Consider the following 26770-nt stretch of genomic DNA (forward strand, 5'->3'; position numbering starts at 1 on the left):
GGCGTGCAACCCTCTCCTCCAATATATTCATATACCAATTCTTATAAAAGAAATTACTCCAATAAATGCAACAATTAATATGAAATTATAAGACAACAATCATACAATAATTATGATTTATTAGAAATAAGTGATGACAAGTAGCAATTAATTGTGAAAATTAAGGATGTAATAGGCATTTTAATAATTAGTATGCTAAACGTCAATTGGCAATCAAGTCACATAAATCAAATAAGCATGTAGCAATTATAGCATGGATTAAAGGCATGATATTGAGCAAAGAACATGAGAGAAACAATTAATATAGTAATTAATTCATGATTTAAAATAATTTATGATTTTTCAAGTAATTATACAAATAATTAATTTGACGGCGTATAGACACTCGTCACCTCGCCTATACATCATTCACATGCATTTCATATAACAATTAATTTAAGGGTTCTATTCCCTCAAGTCAAGGTTAACCACAATACTTGCCTTGCTTTGCAACCAAATTCAAGAATCCAATAAATCTTTGCCTCGCGAATTCGTGTTCGAAATCCTCAAATCTAGTCATAAACAATTATATATACTCAATATAAATCGTAAGAATTAATTCCATAAGAATTTACTAATTTTCCGGATTAAAATCCAAACTTTATCTCAAAACTCATCAGTGGGACCCACGTCTCTAATCTCATTAGAGACGTGGACCTTCAACCATACAAAAATTATCAAATTCTGATGTCAAATGGACCTTCAAATCTTAATTTTCATTTTTGGAAAATTTTACAAAAATTCCAATTTCTCCCATCTAAATCCGAAATAAATGGTGAATATAGACTTAGATTTATGATATATAATCACTATATGATAAAGAACACTTACCCAGTTCAAAATCATGAAAACCTCCTTTGAAATCGCCCCTAAACCGAGTTCTAATTGAGGGTTTGTGAGAAATGGGAAAAATCCCGGTTTGGTTCTGTTTTAAGGTCTGGGCGTTTCGCGATGAGCAGCAGCCCGAGTGGCTTTCACGTTCGAGAGTCCTCTTTCATGTTCGCGAAGGCATCTCCCCCTGGACTTCGCGTTCGCGAGCCAATGCTCGCGTTCACGTAGAAGAATGACTGACACTTCCCCCCAGGTCCCTAAAACTTCGCGTTCGCCGGAAGCTGGTCGCGTTTGCGAAGGGTAAGGCCCCCATTTCTTAACGTTCGCGACATAGTTACCACATTCGTGATTAGGAAAATCACCATGCCCGAGTTAACTCTTCGCGTTCGCGAGAGTACCTTCACGAACGCAAAGAAGAACACACCAGATATCAGCGAAAGACAAAAGAACAGATTTTTCTACGTTTCAAAACACCTGTAGCCTATCTGAAACGTGCCCGTGCCCTCGGGGCGCCAAACCAATTATGAAAACAAGTCCAAAAACCTCATACGAACTCGCTCGCATGAACAAAACACCAAAATAACGATTAGATCTACGAATCAGACACCAAATCAAATGAAATTTTTCAAGAAAACTTTAAACTTCTATTTTCACAACCGAACATCTGAATCACGTCAAATCAACTCCATTTCTCAGAACATTCGACATACAAGTCATAAATAACACAACGGACCTATGAAAATTTTCAGAACCCGAATCCGACCCCGATATCAATAAAAGTCAATTTGTGGTCAAACTTTGAAATCTTTAAGCCTTTAGACTTTTAGTTTTCGCCAACTAGCGATAATTCAAGTTAGGGACCTCCAAATTAAATTCTGAGCATACTCTCAAGTCTCAAATTACTATACGGACCTACCGGAATAGTCGAAATACTGATCCAAGTCTGTTTGCTCAAAATATTGACCACGCAATTCGAGGAATGATGAATAGTGCTTTTTGAGGTCTTAGAACACAGAATTAATGATTAAATTTAAAGATGACCTTTTGGGTCATCACAGAAAGACTTGTTTAATTGGCTGCTCGTGTGTTTCTTATTCATCTAAGTAATAATTATGGTATCCTTGTTGCCTTACAGTTTATAGCACTAGTGGATTATTGTTGCTATCACTGCTATTTGTTTTCGATTATTTTAGTACGACACATGTTATTTGTCTAGTGAGTGTCTTGACTGTACCTCATCACTACTCCACTGAGGTTAGTCTGGATACTTACTGGGTACTGGCTGTGGTATACTTATACTACACTTTTGTATATTTTTGTGCAGAGCCAGGTAATGTGGAGTGAGTTGACCGATCTCTAGCACTACAGATCTTGTTGTGAAGACTCAAGGTAAACTTGTTGCCGCATTCGCAGGCTTCGTAGTCACCTTCTCATATTGTATTTGCATTGTTTTATCTCTATTTCAAAATATTTGTATTTATAGGCTTTTTAGTAACTCAGTAGAGCTTATGACTTGTACTACCGGTTTTAGGATTGTAAGTATTGTATAGAGATTCATATTTCATATTTGTCAGTTGTTATTTAATATTGTTATTATTTCAGTAAATGTTAGGCTTACCTAGTCCCTAAGACTAGGTGACATCACGACATCCTACGGAGGGAGATTTGGGTCGTGACAGTATAATACGTGGTACAATCCTCCTCTCAGCAATAACTCAAACTCTCAGCTAGTAGCTACATCCTCAATCGAAGTATATATATAATGGACCTTACCATATAGGTCATCACAGTTCAATCAGGAAAAGCTCACAGATATGTTGGCTTCTTGCCAATCATTACGCACGATTTTATAAGAGTTTCTTTTATAGAAATGTCGAGGCATACCCGATCCATCATAACATTGTCGAACCATAGATAGATCTATTTTTATTGCCGAGGCAAATGACCCGCTCCCAAGAGAGTGTGGTACATAAATCTTGTCGAGACATACGGCCTGATCCATTATAGTTTGCGCACTGCCGAGGGTCGAACAGCATGAACCATAGATGTATCTATCATGCCGAGGTGAACGACCCAATCCCATTAGAATAGGAAGCTTTGACGGGTTCTTGACTCCACTCACGAGTAGACGTGTGAGTTATGTATATTAAGGGAAACCTTTCGGTGAAACACAATACGCGGAAGAATTTTTAAGAGGAGTACAATCATTTCACGACTAATTATGAAGTCCGCCGAATCTATACAATATCGAGTCTATCACTCTACACAAGTCTAGTCTCAAGTCACAACGTAAAATAAAGGAATTTAATAGGCAGGAGACAACTCAAGTAGTACAGTTATAGCATGGTGTGAACCTAAGTCTAACTGGACATAACATGAATCTAGCTACGCACGGACTCTCGTCACCTTGTGCGTATGTAGCCCCCGCAATAAGTAACACATAACAAATACATCACCTAGGGATAGTTTCCCCCTCACAGAGTTAGACATGAGACTTACCTCAATCCGAAGTTCCATAACTGGCTCTAAAGACTCTATAAAACCTCAAACTGATTCCCATCAATCCAAAACTAGTCAAACAAGGTGCAAACCAATTAAAATATACTCCAATGCTCATAAACATTCTCAACTCCGCTCGAAGTGTCTATAAAGTCAATCCTCGGGCACACGTGCCCGAATTCAACAATATTTGGAAGATAAACATTACCCATAACATTATGAACTCAAATATGTAATTATTCTCCATTCCACGTCTAATTTCGTGGTCAAAATCCAAAAATACCAAATTCTAGGGTTTCTACCAAAACCCCCACAATTTCTACTAATTTCTATGTTTAAATTCTTATACAAACCTTGTATTAAACTTGTAATAGGTGGGAATTACTTACCTTGTGCTGCTTGATGAAAATATCCCCTTGAAGCTCTCCAAAATCGCCTCAACCTAGTGAAAATGGAAAAAAAGGGGCCAAACCCCGTTTTTGTTTTATAAAACCTCACTGCCCAATGACATCTCGCATCTGCAGAACCTTAGCCGCTTCTGCGGCTCCCCTAAAGTCCCTCAACCTTCGCATATGCAGCCCCTCCAGCCCTTCTGCGGCTTCTCATGCGCATGTGATGTTCTGCTTCTGCGGAACTCGACCGCATCTGCGGTCCCAGCCTTCCCCGACCATTCCGCTTTTGGGCTCAAGGACGCCGTATCTGCGCCATCGTAGATGCAGAAATGGTCGCGTACCTACGCCGCTACCTTGCTCACCTAGAACCGCTTCTGCGACCCTCTTGTCCGCTTCTGCGACTCCTCACCTGCGGCCAAAACCTCGCTGGTGCGGTTACACTAGATGTGCTGCCACCAGCAATTTCATAAGGACAAATTCAATCCGTTAACCAACCGGAATCCATCCGAGACCCCCGGGACCTTGACAAAATATACCAACGCATCTCAAAATACTATATGAACTTAGTATAAGGCTTAAACCATGTCAAACAACATCAAAATCATGAATCGCGCCTCGAATCAAACACATATATTTCCAAATTTCCAAATTCTATGGCTTGTGCCGAAACGTATCAAATCTAGTCCGACTGACCACAAATTTTGCACACAAGACATAAATGACATACCGAAGCTATTCCAAAGCTCGGAATCACAAACGGACATCGATAACATTAAATCCACTTAAAGTCAAACTTAAGAATTTTTAAATTTTTAAAATACCAACCTTCCCTAATAAGCCTAAAAGTCTCTCGGGTGATCTGATACTCAACCCGAACATACGCCCAAGTCCAAAATCACGCCCAAGTCCAAAATCATCATGCGAACCTATTGGAACCTCCAAATCCCGATTCTGAGGTCGTTTACTCAAAAGTCATACTTTAGTTAATTCTTCCAACTTAAAGCTTCTGAAATTAGACTTTTTCATCCGAAACAACTCCGAACTTTCCTAAAATTCAATTCCCCGTACAAGTCATAATACCTGAAGTGAAGGTACTCAATGCCTCAAACCTCCGAACGGCGTGCTGGAGCTCAAAATGACCGGTCGGGTCGTTACATTCTCCCTGTATTAAACATACGTTCATCCTCGAACGTGCTAAGAGTTGCTCCGGAGTTATCAAAAATCACTGTTTAACACATCGTGTAGCTACCAGTGCCATCACATTCCAGTTGAACACATTAGCTCGAGCCAAACTGAAAATCCTCCCTTTCATTTAGTCAATAAGTCTTGGAACAAAATTCCAACCTACGAATTTCTATGCAAGACCTGATTCTAACATACGAACACCGTACCAATCACCACACATCATACCAAAACACGATCGTACACCTTTTGCTGAATTCACACCATGCATCGCATAATTCATATGCCCATAATAACATCCTCCGGCCATAATAGCTGTAATTTTACAAATCTGATGCTTGTAATACACTTGCTTCCAACTTTCGCAATACTGCCATGATGAAATAGACGTGTAGAAACTCATAACCACTTGTCAAATCAATAATTCATGGAGTCTCATCTCCTGACAAGAACATTACCTCATTCTGAACTGAATAACGATATTGTTTTGTACCTTATATAAATCTGGTTGCACAAATTTCAGGTCCAATAATCTCGTCTCACCCAGTACAAGTTGCTCAGGAAATAAGCCACCTCAACCACTGACTCAGATCTCATATGACTCCATCAATCTGCCAAATAGCTATAACTCGAATATGACATATAAGGAGGAACAAACTCTGGAAAAGAATTACCCAGCCCGCATAACGAATAAAACGGACGAACATATGTTATGAACCCTTCTAAGAGGATGAGAAACAAAATATGCAGGAATAGATATAGGGAACCATACTCAACATAACACTTTAACGGCGTGCAACCCGATCCAAACATGATACCATTACGGCGTGCAACCCGATCCAAATAACGTACTCATGGTGGCGTGCTACCCGATCCACTCATAACAATAAATAAGGACATACCCATCAAGCCATAATGCTTCTACCTACGAAATACCGAATATAGGCTACAAGCATGCCAAGTGCGAAAATATAACTCTGGGGAGACGGATAGCGCAATATGCCACAAAACCAAGCACGACTAAGGTGCGATAAATGACCTGCATCTCAAGAGCCATCCTGCTCATATGACACCACAAACTACACGGGACCTCAACACATGTGCGAATAATCAAGCCATCTCAATCTGGAACAACCCCTATAGTCCGCAATTAAATGAATAGAGCGCCTCACAGGCATAAACTCTCACATTAACGATAGTTCCGAAAATCTCCGTACTTGGTCTCGATCTTTAACAATCAAGTGACTATCATGTCACACTCATACAATATCCCCGTGGGGTACGCTCTCATGACCTTCCGCTCAGGTAGCCAAGTCTGCACATCCATACAACCAACTGTAAAAATTCTGTAAAGCAAATCAAGAATCTGCAAATCAACACACAATGCTCCTTCCACAGAACACCATTCCCAGGCCACATTAGGATAATGTCAGCTTACTCTGAACATTTAATTCTTCCCGGCTCATCCAGACTCGTGACATTCTTTTCAACACCGAACTGCAACCTTCGTCCTCAACTTTCAAATTCCCATGCCGCTTACTGCACCTATCATGCCGCTATGCGAGAATACACGAATTCATTATAACTCATGAACTACCAGTAGAATAACACTCCATTGGCTAGAAACCTTTCACTTAGCTCATTTCGGAAGAGCCCATGTGTCACGGCCCGAAATTACCACCTTCGGGACCGTGATGGCGCTTAACATTTCACTTGCTAGGCAAGCCAACGTTAGAATAATTTAAACTATTTTTAACAATTCATTTTAATTAAATAATAAAGAAACCAACAAACAGAGTAATATCTGAATTTAAAGTAAACAAATCAAAATGATAACGATGTCTAAATACCATCCCAAAACTAAAGTCACAAGTACACGAACTTCTAGAATAATACAAACAACGGTCTGAATAAAAATAAAGTTGTATGAAAGAAAGCACGCAGCTAAGATAAAGTAGAAGGGGCTTCGGAGTTGCGAACGTCGTGCAGCTATACCTCAAGTCTCCTCTGGTAGCTGCATCTGAGCAAATTTACATTTCGCCGCAAGGACCAACTCTGGTATTTGCATAAGAAGTGCAGAGTGTAGTATGAATACAACCGACCCCATGTACTCTGTAAGTGTCGGGCCTAACCTAGACGAAGTAGTGACGAGGCTAAGTCAGGTTGCTTACATTAACTTGTACGCAATAATAATAATAATAATAATAGAAGTAAGACCAGTAAATCATACCAATAATTGAAGTCAGTTCAGCAGTCATAAACCTTCAATTAATTTTCGTTGCGGCGTGCAACCCGCTCCAACAATATAAACTTGGAATAAAACCATTGCGGCGTGCAAGTTGATCCAACAATATAATCTTTCAATTAAATTCCGTTGCAGTGTGCAACCCACTCCAACATTATAAACTTTCAATAAATCTGTTGCGGCGTGCAACCCGCTACAACAATATAAACTTAAAACAAATCTGTTGCGGCATGCAACATGCTCCAACAATATAATTAAGCAACTCTTAAATTTATAATTACTCCAATAAATACCATTTTAATAAGAAATTATTAGGCAACAAAGCATACAATTATTTTGATTTATTTAGGAAACAAGTAATGACAAGTAGCAATTAAGTGAGGAAATCAGGGAGAAAATAGGTAATTTAATATTTAATGTGCTAAATGTCAAGTAGCAATTAAGACACATAATTCAAATAAGTATGTAAAAATTATAACATGAATTCAGGACATAATATTGGACAAGGAATATGAGAGAAATAATTAATATAATAATTAATTCATGATTTAAAATAATTTATGATTTTTAGATAAATATGCAAACAATAACATTGATGACGTATAGGCACTCGTCACCTCGCCCATACGTCATTACACATGAAATTCATTTAACAAATAATTCAAGGGTTCTATTTCCTCAAGTCAAGGTTAACCACGACACTTACCTCGCTTCGCAACCAAATTCAAGATTCCAATAAACATTTGCCTTCACTTCAGAATTGGTGTCCGAAAGCTTCAAATCTAATCACAAACAATCCAATATACTCAACATGAATCGTAGGAATTAATTTCATATGAAATTACAAATTTCTGAATAACAATCCAAAATTCATCTAAAAAAAATTCAACAGTGGCGCCCACGACTCGAATCTCAGAAAAACTCAAGTAATTCGAACACCCGTTCCGATACAAGTTCAACCATATAAAAATTACCGAATTTTGTCGAATTTCCCTTCGAATCCTAAAATTATAGTTTATGAAGTTTTATATTTTTTCCCAAATTTGCATCTCAAAATAATAATTGAATGATGAAAACAATGATATATTCATGTATATTAACCAAACTCGAGTTAGAATCACTTACCCCGATGAATTTCTTGAAAAACCCACGAAATATCGCCACATCTTATCAACCAAAAAATGAAAAAAGAGATGAAACCCTCGTTTATATGGTACCACATCTTATCTCCCAATGTGTTGACCGCACATTGTTTTGTGCGGTCCGTACATCCCACGTTCTGCGGCCCCAATCCAAATTGTGCAGTCACACTTCAGTAGCTCTTCACTACCATACTTCAGTACATAGACCATACCTTTCTATACAAATGTCCAAATGATTAATGGTACACCTTTCTGGAAACTAGACTCAAAGGGATACATCCTTCGTTATTGAATCATTTCCAAATTCCTTGTAGATTAAAAGATATAAGCTTCCGAAGTCGGACCATCCAACCTGCAGAATCTCCTTTCTTCGGTCACGAAAGGAATTTTACAAACCGCACAATTTAAACTATGGTCCGCACAATTACCACTGCCTCCGCACTTTGGGAGTTTGCGTCCTCACATACGCACTTCAAAATGTGCCCTCCGTGGAGTGTCGAAATGCCCAAAGGTAGTTCAAAACTCACCCCGAAACTCACCCAAGCCACTCGGGACCACGTTCAAATATACCAACCAGTCCTGTAACATAACGCTGACCTACTCGAGGTCTCAAATAACGTCAAACAACGTCGAAACTACAATTCTCACCATGATTCCGACTTGTGAGTTTATGAAATTTTCAATTCTATAACTCACGCTGAAACATGTCAATTCAATCCGAAATAATCTCAAATTTTGCAGGTAAGTCCCAAATGACATAACGGATCTATTACAACTCTCGGAATCTCAATCAGAGTCTGATATCGATAAAGTCAAATTCACGGTCAAACTTTGGAAATCTTTAGCCTTTAGATTTCTAGTTTTCGTTAAATGGCGATAATTTGAGTTAGGGGCCTCCGAATTTGATTCCGGGCATATGCCCAAGTGCCAAATCATGATACAACCTACCAAAACTATCAAAATACTGATCCGGGTCTGTTTTCCCAAAATGTTGACCGAAGTCAACACATTTGAGTTTTAAAGCTTTTGTCATATTTTAATAAATATTTGACATAAAAACGTTTTGAAAAAATTTATGGACTGTGCACACAAGTTGAGGAATACTGAAAGGTTCTATTTGACGTTTTAGAATACAAAAATAATTATTAAATTTAAAGAGGACCTATCGGGTCATCACATTCTTCACCTCTAAAACAAACATTCGTCCTCGAACGGAATTAGAAAAGTACCTGGGCTGGGGAAAAGGTGTGGATATCTACTCGGCATGTCCGACTTGAACTCCCATATAGTTGCCTCAATCGACTGATCTCTGTATTGCACCCGAACTGAAGGATAACGCTTAGACCTCAACCGTAGGACATGCTGGGCTAAAATAGCTACCGGCTCCTCCTCATAAGTCAAATCCTTGTCTAATTGGACTGAGCTGAAATCTAACACATGGGATGGATCATCATGATATTTCCGGAGCATAGACACATGGAACAACAGATGAACTGCTGATAAACTAGGTGACAATGCAAGCATGTAAGCTACTTCACCCACCCTTTCAAGAATTTCAAAGGATCCAATATACCTAGGGCTCAACTTGCCCTTCTTTCCGAATCTCATTACACCTTTCATAGGTGAAACCCAGAGCAATACTTTTTCTCCAACCATGAATGCAATATCACGAACTTTATGGTCAGCATAACTCTTTTGCCTAGAATGATCTGTGCAAAGTCGATCTTGAATAATCTTGACCATATCCAAGGCATCCTGTACCAAATTGGTACCCAACAACCGAGGCTCTCTCGGTTCAAACCAGCCAACTAGTGAACGACATCGCCTCCCGTATAATGCTTCATATGGAGCCATATAAATGCTCGAATGATAGTTGTTATTATAGGAAAGCTCCGCAATGGCAAGAACTGATCCCAAAAACCTCCAAAGTCTATAACACAAATGCGAAGCATATCTTCCAATATTTGAATAGTGCGCCTGGACTGTCAGTCCATCTGAGGATAAAATGTTGTACTCAACTCAATCCGCATGCCCAACTCACGTTGTACAGCCCTCTAGAAGTGTGAGGTGAATTGCGTACCTCGATCAGAAATGATAGACACGGGCACACCGTGAATGGGGACAATTTCGCGGATGTAAATCTCCGCTAACCGCTCTGAAAATAGGTAACTGCTACTGGAATGAAATGTGCTGACTTGGTCAACCTGTCCATAATGACCCATAATACAACAAACTTTCTCTGAGTCTGTGGAAGTTCAACAATAACATCCATAGTGATACGCTCCCACTTCCACTCAAGAATTCCTAACTTCTGAAGTAAACCACCAGTCTCTAATTGTCACGACCCAAAAATCTCACCCGTCATGATGGCTCCTATCTCAATACCAATCAAGCCGACAATCTCAATAAACGACCATATCTTTTAAGTTTGAAAACATAATATATAAATTTAGCGGAAGAAAAACTCACAAATATATATATATATATATATATATATATATATATATATATATATATAAACACTCCCAAAACCCGGTGTCACTGAGTACATGAGCATCTAATATGATTACAAGTCTGGAAAATATGGTCTATGATAGTCTGAGACCAAATATAGTAAACAAGCAGATAGGAAAGGAGAGACAAGGTCTGCGAAACACGACAACTACCTCAGAATTTCCGAGAAATCAACTGCTTGAAAGAATCAACACCCGCTATGTCCGGGAATACCTGGATCTGCACACAAAGTACAGGGTGTAGTATGGGTACAACCAACTCAGTAAGTAACAATAATAAATAAGGAATTGAAGATAGTGACGAGTTGCACAGTCATAGTTCATTTTCAGTAATTCCAGCAAAGAATAGACATGCTTTCAAATCCAGCATTTTAAGCCAAATAATTTTATACAATTCAATTTCATGTATTCCGGATATAAAATCTTTCAAAAACATTCATAGCAATAATAGATAGCAACTACGTGCAACAACAAATGAAAAGCAAGTATAACCTCTCAGGACAACAATCACTCACTAGGCTCCCAGCCATTAACACTCACACTCAGTGGGTACCCGCGCTCACTGGGGGTGTACAGACTCCGGAGGGGCTCCTACAGCCCAAGCGCTATAATCTGCATGGACAACTCACGTGCCATAGTATAAATATCTCGATCTGCACGGGCAACTCACGTGATGCACGGACAACTCACGTGCTATAGTATAATATAAGGATCCGCACGGACAACTCACGTGCTGCACAGACAACTCACGTGCTATAGTATAATATCTCATATTTAGGCCCTCGGCCTCGCTTAGTCATAAATCTCTCTAGTCTCTCGGACTCTCAACAATCATGAAATCATCCCAAACAATAATGATATGATGCATCAATCATGAACAATAGAGACTGGATACAATAATCAAGTAAGTTGTGACTGAGTACCAAATAATAATTAAGAAGATAGTTCAACATGTACACGACCTCTGTGGGTCCCAACAGTACCAAAATATAGCCTAAACATGATTTCTAACATGAGTTATAGTCAAATTTCCACAACACATAAAGAGAACATAGTTATCAACAAGTTATTCAACTTTATAGTTTTCACAGGACGGACCCAGTCACAATCCCCTCGGTGCACGCCCACACACCCGTCACCTAGCATGTGTGTCACCTCTAAAATAGTCACATGACACAAAATCCGGGGTTTCATACCCTCAGAACCAAATTTATAACGGTTACTTACCTCAAACCGTGAAATTCTTATTCTGCAATGCCTTTGCCTCGCAAACCGTCCTCTGGATGCCTCGAATCTAGTCACAATAATTCGTTTCAGTCAATAAAATTTATTGGAATTAATTCCATAAGAAAATACTAATTTTCCATAAAAATCTTAAATTTAGGTCAAAAGTCACCCGTGGGGTCCACGTCTCGGAACCCGACAAAAGTTACAAAATCTGAAAGCCCATTCAACCACGAGTCTAACCATACTAATTTTACCAAAATCCGACCTCAACTCGACCTTCAAATCTTAAGTTCAAATCCCCAATTTACACCTCAAAAACATGTAATCTAGTCGAATTATTCGGTGATAATTCAATATTATGGAGTAGAAAGGATCTCAAGGGACTTACCTGTAACTTTCCCATGATTTCTCGCTCAAAAATTGCCTCACCCGCTTTTGGAAATTTCAAAAATGAAAAATATCTCGGACTCCTCGGTTTTTTACATTCTGACCAGGAATTTTGCATCTACGGCTCCATTTTCTCATTTGCGGAGCCGCATTTGCGATCAAAGCTCCGCTTCAGCGGAAAAATCATTTAAGCCTGCCTCCGCTTCTGCGATCAAGGGACCGCATCTGCACTCAACACATGTGCGGAATTTCCCTAGCACCTGCGACCACTACCTCACACCCATCTGCCTGCATCTGCGCTTGCCCGCATCAGATGGCGGAAACTTCAGATTTTTCTTCTAAGTCTGAATTTAATCCATTAACCATCTGAAACTCCCCCGAGGCCCCCGGGACCTCAAACAAATATATCAACAAGTCCTAAAACATCATACGAACTTAGTCGAACCTTCAAATCACCTCAAACAACGCTAAAACAATGATTCATACCCCCAATTCAAGCCTAATGAACTTTGAAATTTCAAGTTTCTACAAATGACGCCGGAACCTATCAAATCGCGTCTGATTGACCTCAAATTTTGCACACAAGTCATAAATGAAATAACGGAGGTATTCAAATTTTCAGAATCAAATTTTGACTCCGATATCAAAAAGTCAACACCCCTGGTCAAACTTTCCAAAAATTCAACTTTCTCCATTTTAAGCTTAATTCCACTACCGACCTCCAAATAACTTTTCGAACATGCTCCTAAGTCCAAAATCACCATACTGAGCTATTGGAATCATCAAAATTCAATTTCGAGGTCGTTTACTCATAAGTCAACATCCGGTTAACTTTTCTTACTTAAACTTTCCATTATGAAACTAAGTGTCTCAATTCATTCCGAAATCTTTCCGTACCCAAACCAACTAACCTGATAAGTCATAAATCAATTGTAAGGCATAAATTGAGAAGTAAATGGGGGAACGGGGATGTAATACTCAAAACGACTAATCGGGCCATTACATTCTCCCCCACTTAAACATGTGTTCGCCCTCGAACGTACCAAGAGTTGTTCCAAGCCATCAAATCACTATTCCATCTTACCACGCGCGTACCCGGGGTGATCCCACGTCACCTTATTCCACATAGGCCTGACAACACAATACAACTGGAAATCCTTAATTTAGCCTTAGCCCAAAACCTTGGAATTCAATTCCTAACCTTCAGAATTTCTTTTCAAGACATGAATATTACATTTACACACTGTATGAGTCTAAACAAGATGCATCGAGATATAACTATAATCACGGATATAATCACCCGGCATATTACACAACTCGCCCGCTCGTAGCACCATTCTTGATCACAATAACTACTCCAAACCAACCAAGTACTAGTATAAAACCCCGCAGTTAACAGAACCTCATTCCACAACCTTCGTACACTGCCAATGATAAAAGAAACAATCAAAACGCATAACCACTCATCAGATCAACTAGCCATGGAGCTCTCTCGCCCCAACCAAAACCATAACCCTCTTGAATATACCATAAGCAAGCCTGATAGTACCCATTATAGGTCCAATGACAATATATTATTAAACATAACTATCCCACAGACACGCCATATCAATATAACTCCAGCCACCACTGCGTTATCCGTGTACCCAAATATGGGAGATGTATCAAGGAAGAGAACCATATTGCAAGTTCAACAAGCACCACCACAACCACAATGTTATAACCAACTCCTCAAATTTCATGAAGAGGATAACCGTACGTGCATGTACATAATTCCTCAAATACGTTGCTAATGTAATTTTTATCGTAGAGGAAGGAAAGCAATGAAATCCGATAAATAATCAAAGAAATAAAATTCACACACACGGCATGGACAACTCGCGTGCCAATGGTATGAATCGCCTGGCATGATCACATGCCTCTAGTCCCAGCATTTCATACAGGAGCAATTAAACAAGTACAGTTGTATATGATAATGAAATAAGATTCCCATACTCTTGGACTGGAATAATTAGCACGCCTTAGTGTAAGCATGTGCAAAGTCTACTATCACACTTCAAATCGGCAATTTTACACAGAATAAGTAACTACCCCGCTTATTTAGGGAATCATCTTCTTTGTAACCTCAAGTATAGCCTAGATAGTTCTCAACACAGGTACGAATACGGGAAACGTTATAACTTTACGCTAAACAGTCAACTCTAGGCATATAATAGCCTAAGCATTCTTTTGAGTATAAATACTTGCCCCGATGCCCGCACATTGGCTCAAACCTCACATATATGCACACTTATAGCGCATAGCTATCACAAATACTTAACTTCACTAGTGCCTCCACTGAGTTAAAATAAAATACTCACCTCAAACAGGTCGCAACCCAAAATAATATACTTCTGAAAACTCCCAGTCTCCAAATTCATCAAACACATGACTCACGTAACTGATCCCAACTCCAGCACTAGAACAACTAACACACCTTCCATTCACGACCTTCCCATAAGGAATACTTTCATAATTCTTCTGTGCATCATAGAAATAATTTGAATATCAGCAGTCTATCAACCATGTGAGTATTGCAATACCAATGAACATACGTAAGTCAAAACACAATGCGCCTTTTGAAATGCGCACCCTTCTCAGGGATTACCGACCAGTTATAACATTTATCTAATTATCTGAAATTGACCATTCTATCTAAAATTCGTGATCTTCCTTTCAAGAATGAACTTTCACCTTGTACATGTAAGTCCTAATCCCGCACAACACACCGCATCTATTATGCCATCATGTGACAAGCACAAGAACCCCACACCAAAAAATTACATACCCGATTAGTTAGAAACCTTCCTCTTGCTTCCTTCTAGGAGGGAATCACAATACACAACACATTTCCCACACCATTAGAAAATATCTGGTTCAAACCATGGTAGAAATAATCAAGAACTCTTTGAAATCTATTTGCACATAACTAGTCTATCAAAACTGAATTCCTCTAACTCGACCAAGCCACGTAGGTTACCAACCCAAGAATATTGCCACTAAAACATCTATAGAGTCTCACCACATCATATTTACCAAAAAAGAGCCAAACATGCCATTACCATACTGGTCTAGCCTACTACCCAGTGGTCCTTTTTACTTGATTTTCTTATGCATTATCCTCAAGGTGATACTTCTCTTTATCAGAACTCCACGATCCTTACCCAAAGCTCACTACCAGACGTCCTAACATAAAATCGCTTCGTCCTAACGCCCATAAGTTCCTATATTCTTCTTAAGCACCCCCATAAGTAACACAACTGAAACGTCCACTCTGAAAATAGCTTATGTGAATTTAAAATTGTTTTCCTTACCCTTCTTACACTAAAATGTAGAATCCATAGTCATACAGAATTACAATACGTCCTGATACCATCCAATGTAAGTAACTGATTCTAGTGATATACAAATTCGAAACATTTTCAATTGCCACATATACATTTTGAATCCATTAGAACCCTCTCGAGAGTCATCCACTCTGCTTAAATCTAATTTGATCCGCCCAAACGGGCCAAAAGACATATGCTCCTTTAGCACGATCAACTCTCAAAGAAGTAACTCTACCTTAACACGACCAGTTGAATTCATACTTCGTGCGCACTACATCCTTCAAAATAACAACTTAATCATTTCATAATTTTTCATATTTTCATAAAGTTCAATGTAACCCGTATCCAAGAATTTACTTACCTGAATCATCCTCGATCTCTACCTCTGAAAGTCATAAATAACCCACAAGTATGCCTTAAACCAAAACTAAAATTTAACATATATCCATGAAATTGAATTGTCAATAGCAAACTTCCCACTTGGCTCAAAGCCATAGAACAAAACACTCGATAACTCATAATACCCATAGTTCATTCCTGCCATAATACTGCAGTCAGTTCAACGAAAAATTTTCTCAAGCTTATGCAACACCCACCATAAATACCTCAATCATCTGCTAAGTTAGCATTTATTCTCGCGACAATCAAGTCAAATTTTCTCAACCCGATTCAAATTCAAATCTCAACACATACGCCCCGTTGGTAGAAAAGAAACTCTCTATTCATATCATAAGGAACGCACATACATAGATTACTGCGCAAGAGATAACCCACCTGCTTAGACTCAAATTGGCATCTTGTTATACCCTTTCGCAACCACAATTACTATGAAATCGCTTAATCTTTCTGAGTCCAAACTCATTAACCAGACACGAGAATTTAATTTGCCCCAAAATTTAACAACGTGAAAGATCTTTCAAAACATTCACACTCGAGATTGTACGTCACATCAAAACGAAAATAAAGAACCCAATGGCCTTCCTTTACATTTCAAGGAAACACTTCTCATCACATTCAAATCGCCTTAATACATCTCGTAGTTACATCATACTCATCACAAAGCCATTCCACCGCTCATCGAGCCACAAATTCCACTTATAGGGACATTATCGGACATATGAGTCCAAATATACAAGTTATAACTGAAGCTACCTAGCCTAAGTTGCGGTCTAAACCTGGCCTCAAGTCCTCCAAACTAGCCCATCACCAAACACAGAATACATATCTTGAACCTCGTTCATAGAATCACAAGTTGGCGATGCACAGCTGATACCGAGCGCTCATGTGCGCATATGAATGCGCGAAAGGAATTCAAAGAGTTATGTTCCAAGCTGAATCAATTCCGCATGATAGAATATAAGAAAGTGAAATTTTCCTAAGGGTTCGGCAGCCTCTCAAAGATAAGTACAAACGTCTCTGTACCGATCTGCAAGACTCTACTCAACCTGCTCATGACTCGTGAGACTTATGCAACCTAGGCTCTAATACCAACTTGTCAAGACCAAAAATCTTACCCGTCTTAATGGTGCCTATCTCAATACTAGGCAAGCTGACAATCTCAATAAACCACCATATCATTTAAGTTTGAAAACATAATATCTAAATTTAACGAAAAAAATTGGAATATATATATATATATAAACACTCCCAAAATATGGTGTCACTGAGTACATGAGAATCTACTATGATTACAAGTCTAGAAGATACGGTCTGTTATAGTCTAAGACCAAATATAGTAAACAAAGAGATAGGGAAGGAGACTCAAGGTCTGCGAAATACGACAACTACCTCAGAATCTTCGGAAAATCAACTGCCCGAAAGAACCAACACCTGTTATATCCGGGAACACCTGGATCTGCACACGAAGTGCAGGGTATAGTATGAGTACAACCAACTCAGTAAGTAACAATAATAAATAAGGAACTGAATATAGTGACGAGCTACATAGTTATAGTTTATTTTCAGTAATTCCAGCAAAGAATAGACATGCTTTCAAATCCAGCATTTTAAGTCAAATCAATTCTACACAGTTCAAGTTCATGTAGTCCGGATATAAAATCTTTCAAAAAGTTTCACAACAATGACAGATAGCAACTAAGTGCAACAAAAAATGAAAAGCAAGTACAGCCTCTCAGGACAACAATCACGTACTGGGCTCCCAGCCCTCAGCACTCACACTCAATGGGTACCCGCGCTCACTGGGGGTGTACAGACTCCGGAGGGGCTCCTATAGCCCAAGCACTATAATCTGCACGGATAACTCACGTGTTGCACAGACAACTCACGTGCCATAGTATAAATATCTGGATCCGCACGGAAAACTCACGTGATGCACGGACAACTCGCATGCTATAGTATAATATAAAGATCCGCACGGATAACTCACACGATGCATGGACAACTCACGTGCTATAGTATAATATCTCACAATTAGGCCCTCGGCCTCGCTCAGTAATAAATCTCTCCACTCTCTCTGGATCTTAACAATCACGAAATCAGCCCAAACAACAATGATATGATGCATCAATCATGAATAATAGAGAGTGGGATAAAATAATCAAGTAAGTTGTGACTGAGTACAAAACAACAACTAAACAGATAGTTCATCATGTACACGACCTCTGTGTGTCGCAACAGTACCAACATATAGTCTAAACATGGTTTCTAACATGACTTATAGTCAAATTTCCACAACACATAGAGAGCACATAGTTATCAATAAGTTATTCAACTTTACAGTTTCCACGGGACGGACCCAGTCACAATATCCTCGGTGCACGCCCACACGTCAGTCACCTAGCATGTGCATCACCTCTAAAATAGTCATATGACACAAAATTCGGTGTTTCATACCCTCAGGACCAGATTTATAACTGTAACTTACCTCAAATCGTGAAATTCTTATTCTGCAATGCCTTTGCCTCGCAAATCGGTCTACGGATGCCTCGAATCTAGTCACAATAATTCGTTTCAGTCAATAAAATTTATTGGAATTAATTCAATAAGAAAATACTAACTTTCCATAAAAATCCGAAATTTAGCTCAAAAATCACCCGTGGGGCCCACGTCTCGGAACCTAACAAAAGTTACAAAATCCGAAAGCCCATTCAACCACGAGTCTAACCATACTAATTTTACTAAAATCTAACCTCAACTCGACCTCCAAATCTTCAAATCATATTTTCAAATCCCTAAGTTTAAATCCCCAATTTACACCTCAAAAACATGTAATCTAGTTGGATTATTCGATGATAATTCAATATTATGGAGTAGAAAGGATCACAAGGGACTTACCTCAAAATTTCCCGTGATTCCTCGCTCAAAAATCGCCTCACCCGCTTTTGGAAATGTCAAAAATGACAAAACTTTCGGACTCCTCGGTTTTTAACATTCTGACCAGGAGTGTCGCACATACGGCTCCATTTCTGCATCTACTGAGCCGCATCTGCGATCAAAGCTCCGCTTCTGCTTTCGACCATCTGAAACTCACTCGAGGCCCCCGGGACCTCAACCAAATATACCAACAAATCCTAAAACATCATACGAACTTAGTCGAACCTTCAAATCACCTCAAACAACGCTAAAACCATGAATCATACCCCCAATTCAAGTCTAATGAACTTTGAAATTTCAAGTTTCTACAAACGACGCTGGAACCAATCAAATCACGTCCGATTGACCTCAAATTTTGCATACAAGTCATAAATGACATAACGGAGGTATTCAAATTTTTATAATCGGATTTCAACTCCGATATCAAAAAGTCAACCCCCGGTCAAACTTCCCAAAAAATTAAATTTCGCCATTTTAAGCCCAATTCCACTACCGACCTCCAAATAATTTTCCGAACACGCTCCTAAGTCCAAAATCACCATACGGAGCTATTGAAATCATCTGAATTCAATTACGAGGTCGTTTAATCATAAGTCAATATCCGGTTAACTTTTCCAACTTAAGCTTTCCATTATGAGACTAAGTGTCTCAATTAATTCCGAAATCTTTTCGGACCCAAACCAATTAACCCGATAAGTCATAAATTAATTATAAGGCATAAATTGAGTAGTAAATGGGGGAACGAGGATGTATTATTCAAAATGGCCGGCCGTGTCATTACACTGATGTTCGTACTTGACTTGTTGACAATTTAGACACCGAGCTACATATGCAACTGTATCCTTTTTCATTCTCCTTCACCAATAATATTGCCGCAAATCTTGATAAATTTTGGTGGCACCTGGATGAATAGAATATCGAGACCTATGGGCTTCTTCAAGAATTAATTCACGAAGACCGTTCACGTTAGGCACACAAATACGTCCTTGCATCCGCAGAACTCCATCTTCCCCCACAACAACCTTCTTGGAACCACCATGCCGAACCATGTCTTTAAGGACAAGCAAATAAGGATCATCATATTGTCTCTCTTTGATGCACTCATATAAATAAGACATAGCGAATGTGCAAGCTAGAACCCGGCTGGGCTCTGAAACATCTAACCTCACGAACTGATTGGCCAAAGTTTGAACATCTGCGGCCAATGGCCTCTTACCAACCAGAATATACGTAAGGCTGCCCATACTCACAGCCTTTCTACTCAAAGCATCGGCCACTATAATAGCATTTCTAGGTGATACAAAATGGTAATATCATAATCTTTCAACAGATCCAACCATCTTCTCTGCCTCAAATTGAGATATTTTTGTTTGAACATATATTGTAAGCTATGATGAGCAGTGAATACCTCACACGAGACATCGTAAAGGTAATACCTCCAAATCTTCAGTGCATGAACAATGGCTGCCAATTCTAAGTCATGAATAAGATAATTCTTCTCGTGAACTTTTAATTATCGCGACGCGTATGCAATCACCCTGCCATCTTGCATTAATATTGTACCAAGCCCAATGTGAGATGCATTACAATATACCTTATAAGATCCTGAACATGTGGGCAATACCAACACTGGCGCCGTAGTCAAAGCAGTATTGAGCTTCTCAAAGCTCAATTCACACTCGTCTGATCATCTGAATGGGGCACCCTTCTAAGTTAATTTGGTTTGTGGGGATGTTACGGATGAAAATCCCTCCATAAACTGGCGGTAATAACCTGCCAAACCCAGGAAACTCCAGATCTCTATAGCTAAAGTAGGTCTAGGCCAATTCTGAAATGCCTCAATCTTCTTAGGATCCATTTTTATGCCTTCTGCCTATACAACATGCCCTAAAAAGGTAACTGAGTCTAACCAAAATTCACATTTCAAAAATTTGGTATATAACTGATTATTCTTCAAAGTCTAAAGTTCAATCCAAAGATACTTCTCATACTCCTCTCGACTGCTAGAGTAAATCAATATATCACCAATGAATATGACCACAAAAGAATCCAAATAGGGTTTGAACACCTGATTCATCAAATCCATAAATGTTGTTGGGGAATTTATTAGCCTAAATGACATCACTAGGAATTATAATGCCCATACCGAGTCTGAAAAGCTGTCTTAGGGACATCAGATGCCCTAATATTCAACTGATGCTAACCAGACCTCAAATCGATCTTTGAAAACACCTTGGCATATTGAAGCTGATCGAATAAGTCATCAATTTTTGGCAACTGTTACTTGTTCTTGATAGTAGCCTTGTTCAACTACTGAGAATCTATACACATCCGCATTGGACTATCTTTCTGCTTTACAAATAACACTGGTGCACCCCAAGGCGAGACATTAGGTCTAATGAATCCCTAGTCAAGCAAGTCTTGTAACTGCTCCTTCAACTCCTTTAGTTCCGGCTAGGCCATACAGTATGGTGGAATCGAAATGGGCTGGGTTCTCGAAGCCAAATCAATACAGAAGTCAATATCCCTATCGTGTGGCATCCCCGGCAAATCTGCAAAAAATACATCTGGAAACTCACGGACAATTAGGAAAGAATCTATAGAAGTAACATATGCACTGAGATCACAAATATAAGCTAAATAAGCTAGATATCCCTTATCGACCATACGCCGAGCTTTCACGTAAGAGATAACATTGCAGGTGGAATGGCCAAGAGTCCCTTTCCACTCTATCCTAGGTAACCCAGGCATGGCTAAGGTCACTGTTTTGGCGTGACAGTCCAAACAGCATGATAGGGTGACAACCAATCCATACCCAAGATGACATCAAAATCTACCATATCAAGAACTAGAAGATCTACGCTAGTCTCAAGACTCCCAATAGTAACAACACATGAACGATAGATATGATCTATAGCGATAGAATCTTCCACCAGGGTGGAAACACACACAGAAGTACTCAAAAAATCACGAGACATAACCAAATATGAATCAGAGTATGAGGACACATAAGAATAAGTAGATTATGGATCAAATAAAACTGAAGCATCTCTATGGCAAACTAGAATAGTACTTGTGATTACGACATCGGATGACTCGGCCTCAGGCCTAACTGGAAAAATATAAAATCGGGGTTGGGCCCCACCACATGGAGCTATATCTCTGGGACGGACTCTAAATGGCTGGCCTCCACCTCTAACAACCTGACCTCCACCTTAAACTGCCTGACCCCTGCCACTAGCTGGTCAGGCGGGCGGTGGAGCAACCGGTGCCGGTATGATGGCACGAGAATCCTGCTGAGATTTGTTGCTCGACAACCTAGGGCAGTACCTCCTGATGTGACCAATGTTCCCAGACTCATAACACCCATCATGTTGTTGTGGATGCTGAAGCTGAAGTCGACCGAACAGACCAGATAACCGCTGTAGTGACTCTGGAGTGGTGGTGCACTGATAGGAGATAGATATGCACTAAATGTCGGCTGACCAGAGTAAGTCATAATAGGATCATGATTCCCTGAAGCACTGTGAGATGCCTGAAGTGCTGAATAAAATGGCCTGGGAGGATGGCCCCTACCATAAGTACCCCTACCTCCAGATGAGCCGCCTCTGAAATTACGGGAATGACAGAGCCTCTTATCTGACACTGGCCCTCTCTCCTGAGCACGAACTAACTCGATCCGCCTAGCAATATTCACAGTTGTCTGGAAAGAAATACCACTCATGTCTCTTTGTACATCTGAAGTATGATAGTATCAATGAGTCCATCAATTAATCTCCTCACTCTCTCTCACCTCAGATCAAGATGAAGGGTTGCTTGTCAAGATGGCCTATATATAATAATAAGAAATTTCTTTCTATTTTATATTATTATATAATTATAAGAAAATGGAAAGATTCGCTTTCTTTTAACCGGCTCCTTCTTCTTTGTCAACACTACTAAGGACCTATAGGTTTTCCTATTTTACTTATTAAAGATAATGAGAATGGGTTATTCAAACAAAAAGAAAAAGGCCATACTTAGTTGACTGACAATGACAAAGGCTTGTGAAACTAAGTAGGGCCCGAGGTAGGAGGCAAAACGATGGCATGACGTGCTAAGTACACAAATCGAGTCTCATACTGGGTAACAATTATACTACCCTACTGGAGACGCTCAAACTGCATGCGGTATTCCTCTCTCAGTGTAATAGGAACAAACTTCTCCAGATATAGTTGTGAGAACTTCTCCCAAGTAAGTTCAGGCAAATCAGCTAGTCTAGTAAATACATAATCTCTCCACCACCTCTTGGCAGAACCAGTCATGTGAAATACAACAAAATTGACTCTGTGGCTTTCAACTATTCCCATATTCCGCAACATCTCATGAAAGCGGTCAAAATAATCCCGTAGGTCCTCAGTAGGTGTACCACTGAAGTGAACTAGAAAGAGCTTAATAAACTTGTCTAATCTCAATAGGGCCTTAGAAGACATGGCGGGCCTATCACTGGCATGTGCCGCAACAACTAGCTGAACTATCCCAACTGGTGGAACTACTGGAGCAAGATACTGGGAGCTATCTGCTCCGGAGCGGGAGTAGTGGGAGTTTGTGCTCCTCTCCAGCCTGTGAGGCGGCTGGTGCCACTAGAAATGTACCATTCTCGGCCAACCTTCTATTAGGCTCACCAAACGGACTAGAGCATCCTGAAGTACTTGAGTATGTATGATTCCTTCCGGGACCTTAACAGCACAAGACTGAGCTCTACCTCTGCCTCTACCTCGGCCACTGGCACGATATTGGCCTCGACCTCTACCCCTGGTCATAGTTGCCACCGGGGGCTGTGGTCCCTGTCCGTCGGTAGATGCGCTATGTGTTCTTGCCATCTTCAAGAGAAAAAGAATAGAATGGTTCAATCATCGATGATAGAATAAATCGCATGATAAGTACCAATCGCATGATAAGCCAGCATTATAAATCGCATGACAGAATAAGAAAGAAGTGATATTGTTCCTAAACTTCATAGCCTCTGAGAGATAAGTAAAAATGTCTCTGTACTGATCCTTCAAACTCTACTAAGCTTGCTCGTGACTCGTGAGACCTAAGTAACCTAGTGCTCTCATACCAACTTGTCACGACCCGAAATTCCCACCTTCGGGTCCGTAATGGCGCCTAACATTTCACTTGCTAGGCAAGCCAACGTTAGAATAATTTAAACCATTTTTAACAATTTATTTTAATTAAATAATAAAGAAACCAACAAATGAAATAATAATGAATTTAAAGTAAACAAACCAAAATGATAACGATGTCTAAATACCATCCCACAACTTGTGTCACAAGTGCACGAGCTTCTAGAATAATACAAATAAAGGTCTGAATAAAATAAAGATGTCTGAAAGAAAGCACACAACTAAGATAAAGTAGAAGGGGACTTTATAGCTGCGAACGTCGTACAGCTATACCTCAAATCTCCCCTGATAGCTGAATCCGAGAAAATCTATAGTACGCCACTAGGACCAACTCCGCTATCCGTAAACGAAGTGCAGAGTGTAGAATGAGTACAACCGACCCCATGTACTCTGTAAGTGTCGAGCCTAACCTCGATGAAGTAGTGACGAGGCTAAGGCAGGTTGCTTACATTAACATGTACGCAATAATAATAATTATAATAATAACAACAGGAATAGAAGTAAGACCAGAAAATCATATCAATAATTGAAGTCAGTTCAACAGTCATAAACCTTCAATTGATTTCTGTTGCGGCGTACAACCCGCTCCAACAATATAAACTTAGAATAAAATCCGTTGCGGAGTGCAACCTGATCCTTGTGGCGTGAAACCCGCTCCAACATTATAAACTTTCAATAAATCCATTGCGGCGTGCAACCCGCTCCAACAATATAAACTTAAAATAAATCTGTTGCGGCGTGCAACCGCTCCAACAATATAATTAAAAAACTCTTAAATGTAAACATACTCCAATAAATACCACATTTAATAATAAATTATTAGGTAACAAAGCATACACTTATTATGATTTATTTAGGAAACAAGTAATGACAAGTAGCAATTAATTGTGGAACTCAGGGAGAAAATAGGTAATTTAATAATTAATGTGCTAAATGTCAAGTAACAATTAAGACACATAATTCAAATAAGCATGTAGCAATTATAGCATGAATTCATGACATAATATTAGACAAGGAATATGATAGAAATAATTAATTTATAATTTAAAATAATTTATGATTTTTAGATAAATATGCAAACAATCAATTTGACGACGTATAGGCACTCGTCGCCTTGCCTATACGTCATTACACATGAAATTCACTTAACAAATAATTCTGGGGTTCTATTCCCTCAAGTCAAGGTTAACCACGACATTTACCTTGCTTTGCAACCAAATTTAAGATTCCAATAAACCTTTGTCTCGCGAATTGGTATCCGAAAGCTTCAAATCTAGTTACAAATAATCCAATATACTCAACACGAATTGTAGGAATTAATTCCATATGAAATTACTAATTTTACAAATTAAAATCCGAAATTCATCTAAAAAGAATCAACAGTGGGGCCCACATATCGAATCTCAAAAAAAACTCACGAAATCCGAACACTTGTTCCAATAAGAGTTCAACCACACAAAAATTATCGAATTCCGATATCGGATTGCCCTACGAATCCTAAAATTATAGTTTATTAAGTTCTATAATTTTTCCCAAATTTTCATCTCAAAATACCCATTGAATGATGAAAAGAATGTAATATCCATGTATATTAACCAAATCCGAGTTAGAATCACTTACCCCTGATGAATATCTTGAAAAACTCACGAAAACTCGTCTCAAACCGAGCTCTCTAGGTCCAAAATGAAAAATGAGATGAAACCCTCATTTATATGGTATCACATCTAATATCCCAATGTGCTGACTGCATTTTGTGCGGTCCGCACATCCCACGTTCCGCGGCAATAATCCAAATTGTGTGGCCGCACTTCAGCAGCTCTGCACTATCAAGCTTCAGTAAATTAACCATACCTTTCTCTATATATATCCAAATGATTAATGGTATACCTTTCTGGAAACTAGACTCAAAGAGCTACAACCTTCGTTGTTGAATCATTTTCAAATTCCTTGTAGATTACAAGATATAAGCTTCCGAAGTCGGACCATCGAACCTGCAGAATCTCCTTTCTGCGGCCGCGATAGGAATTCTGCGGACCACACAATTACAACTGTGGTCCGCACAATTACCACTGCCTATGCACTTTGGGAGTTTGCGGCCTTACATTCGCACTCCAAAATGTTCCCTCCGCACTTCAAATGTTCCAAAACATCATCAAAGTGACGAAATGCCCATACTCATTCAAAACGCACCTCGAAACTCACCCCAAGCCACTAGGGACCCCGTTCAAATATAACAACCAGTCCCGTAACATAAAGTCAACCTACTCGAGGTCTCAAATCACGTCAAACAATGTCGAAACTATAATTCGTACCTCGATTCGGACTTATAAATTTATGAAATTTTCAATTCTATAACTCACACCTAAACATGTCAATTCAATCCGAAATAATCTCAAATTTTGCAGGTAAGTCGTAAATGACATAAAGGAGCTATTCCAACTCTC

General features: G+C 39.3%; 1 protein-coding gene across 1 annotated transcript in view; it reads right to left on the reverse strand.

The window, feature by feature from the left end:
* Positions 1 to 22882, reverse strand: part of LOC138893517 (uncharacterized) — a 38451-nt gene extending 15569 nt beyond the window's left edge. The window contains exon 1 of the mRNA XM_070178127.1: positions 22489 to 22882. Coding sequence (XP_070034228.1) covers positions 22489 to 22882 — 394 coding nt within the window. The remainder of the gene's footprint in view (positions 1 to 22488) is intronic.
* Between the last annotated feature and the right edge of the window lie 3888 nt (positions 22883 to 26770).

Source organism: Nicotiana tomentosiformis, chromosome 6 (assembly GCF_000390325.3).
Source record: "Nicotiana tomentosiformis chromosome 6, ASM39032v3, whole genome shotgun sequence".
Lineage (NCBI taxonomy): Eukaryota > Viridiplantae > Streptophyta > Magnoliopsida > Solanales > Solanaceae > Nicotiana > Nicotiana tomentosiformis.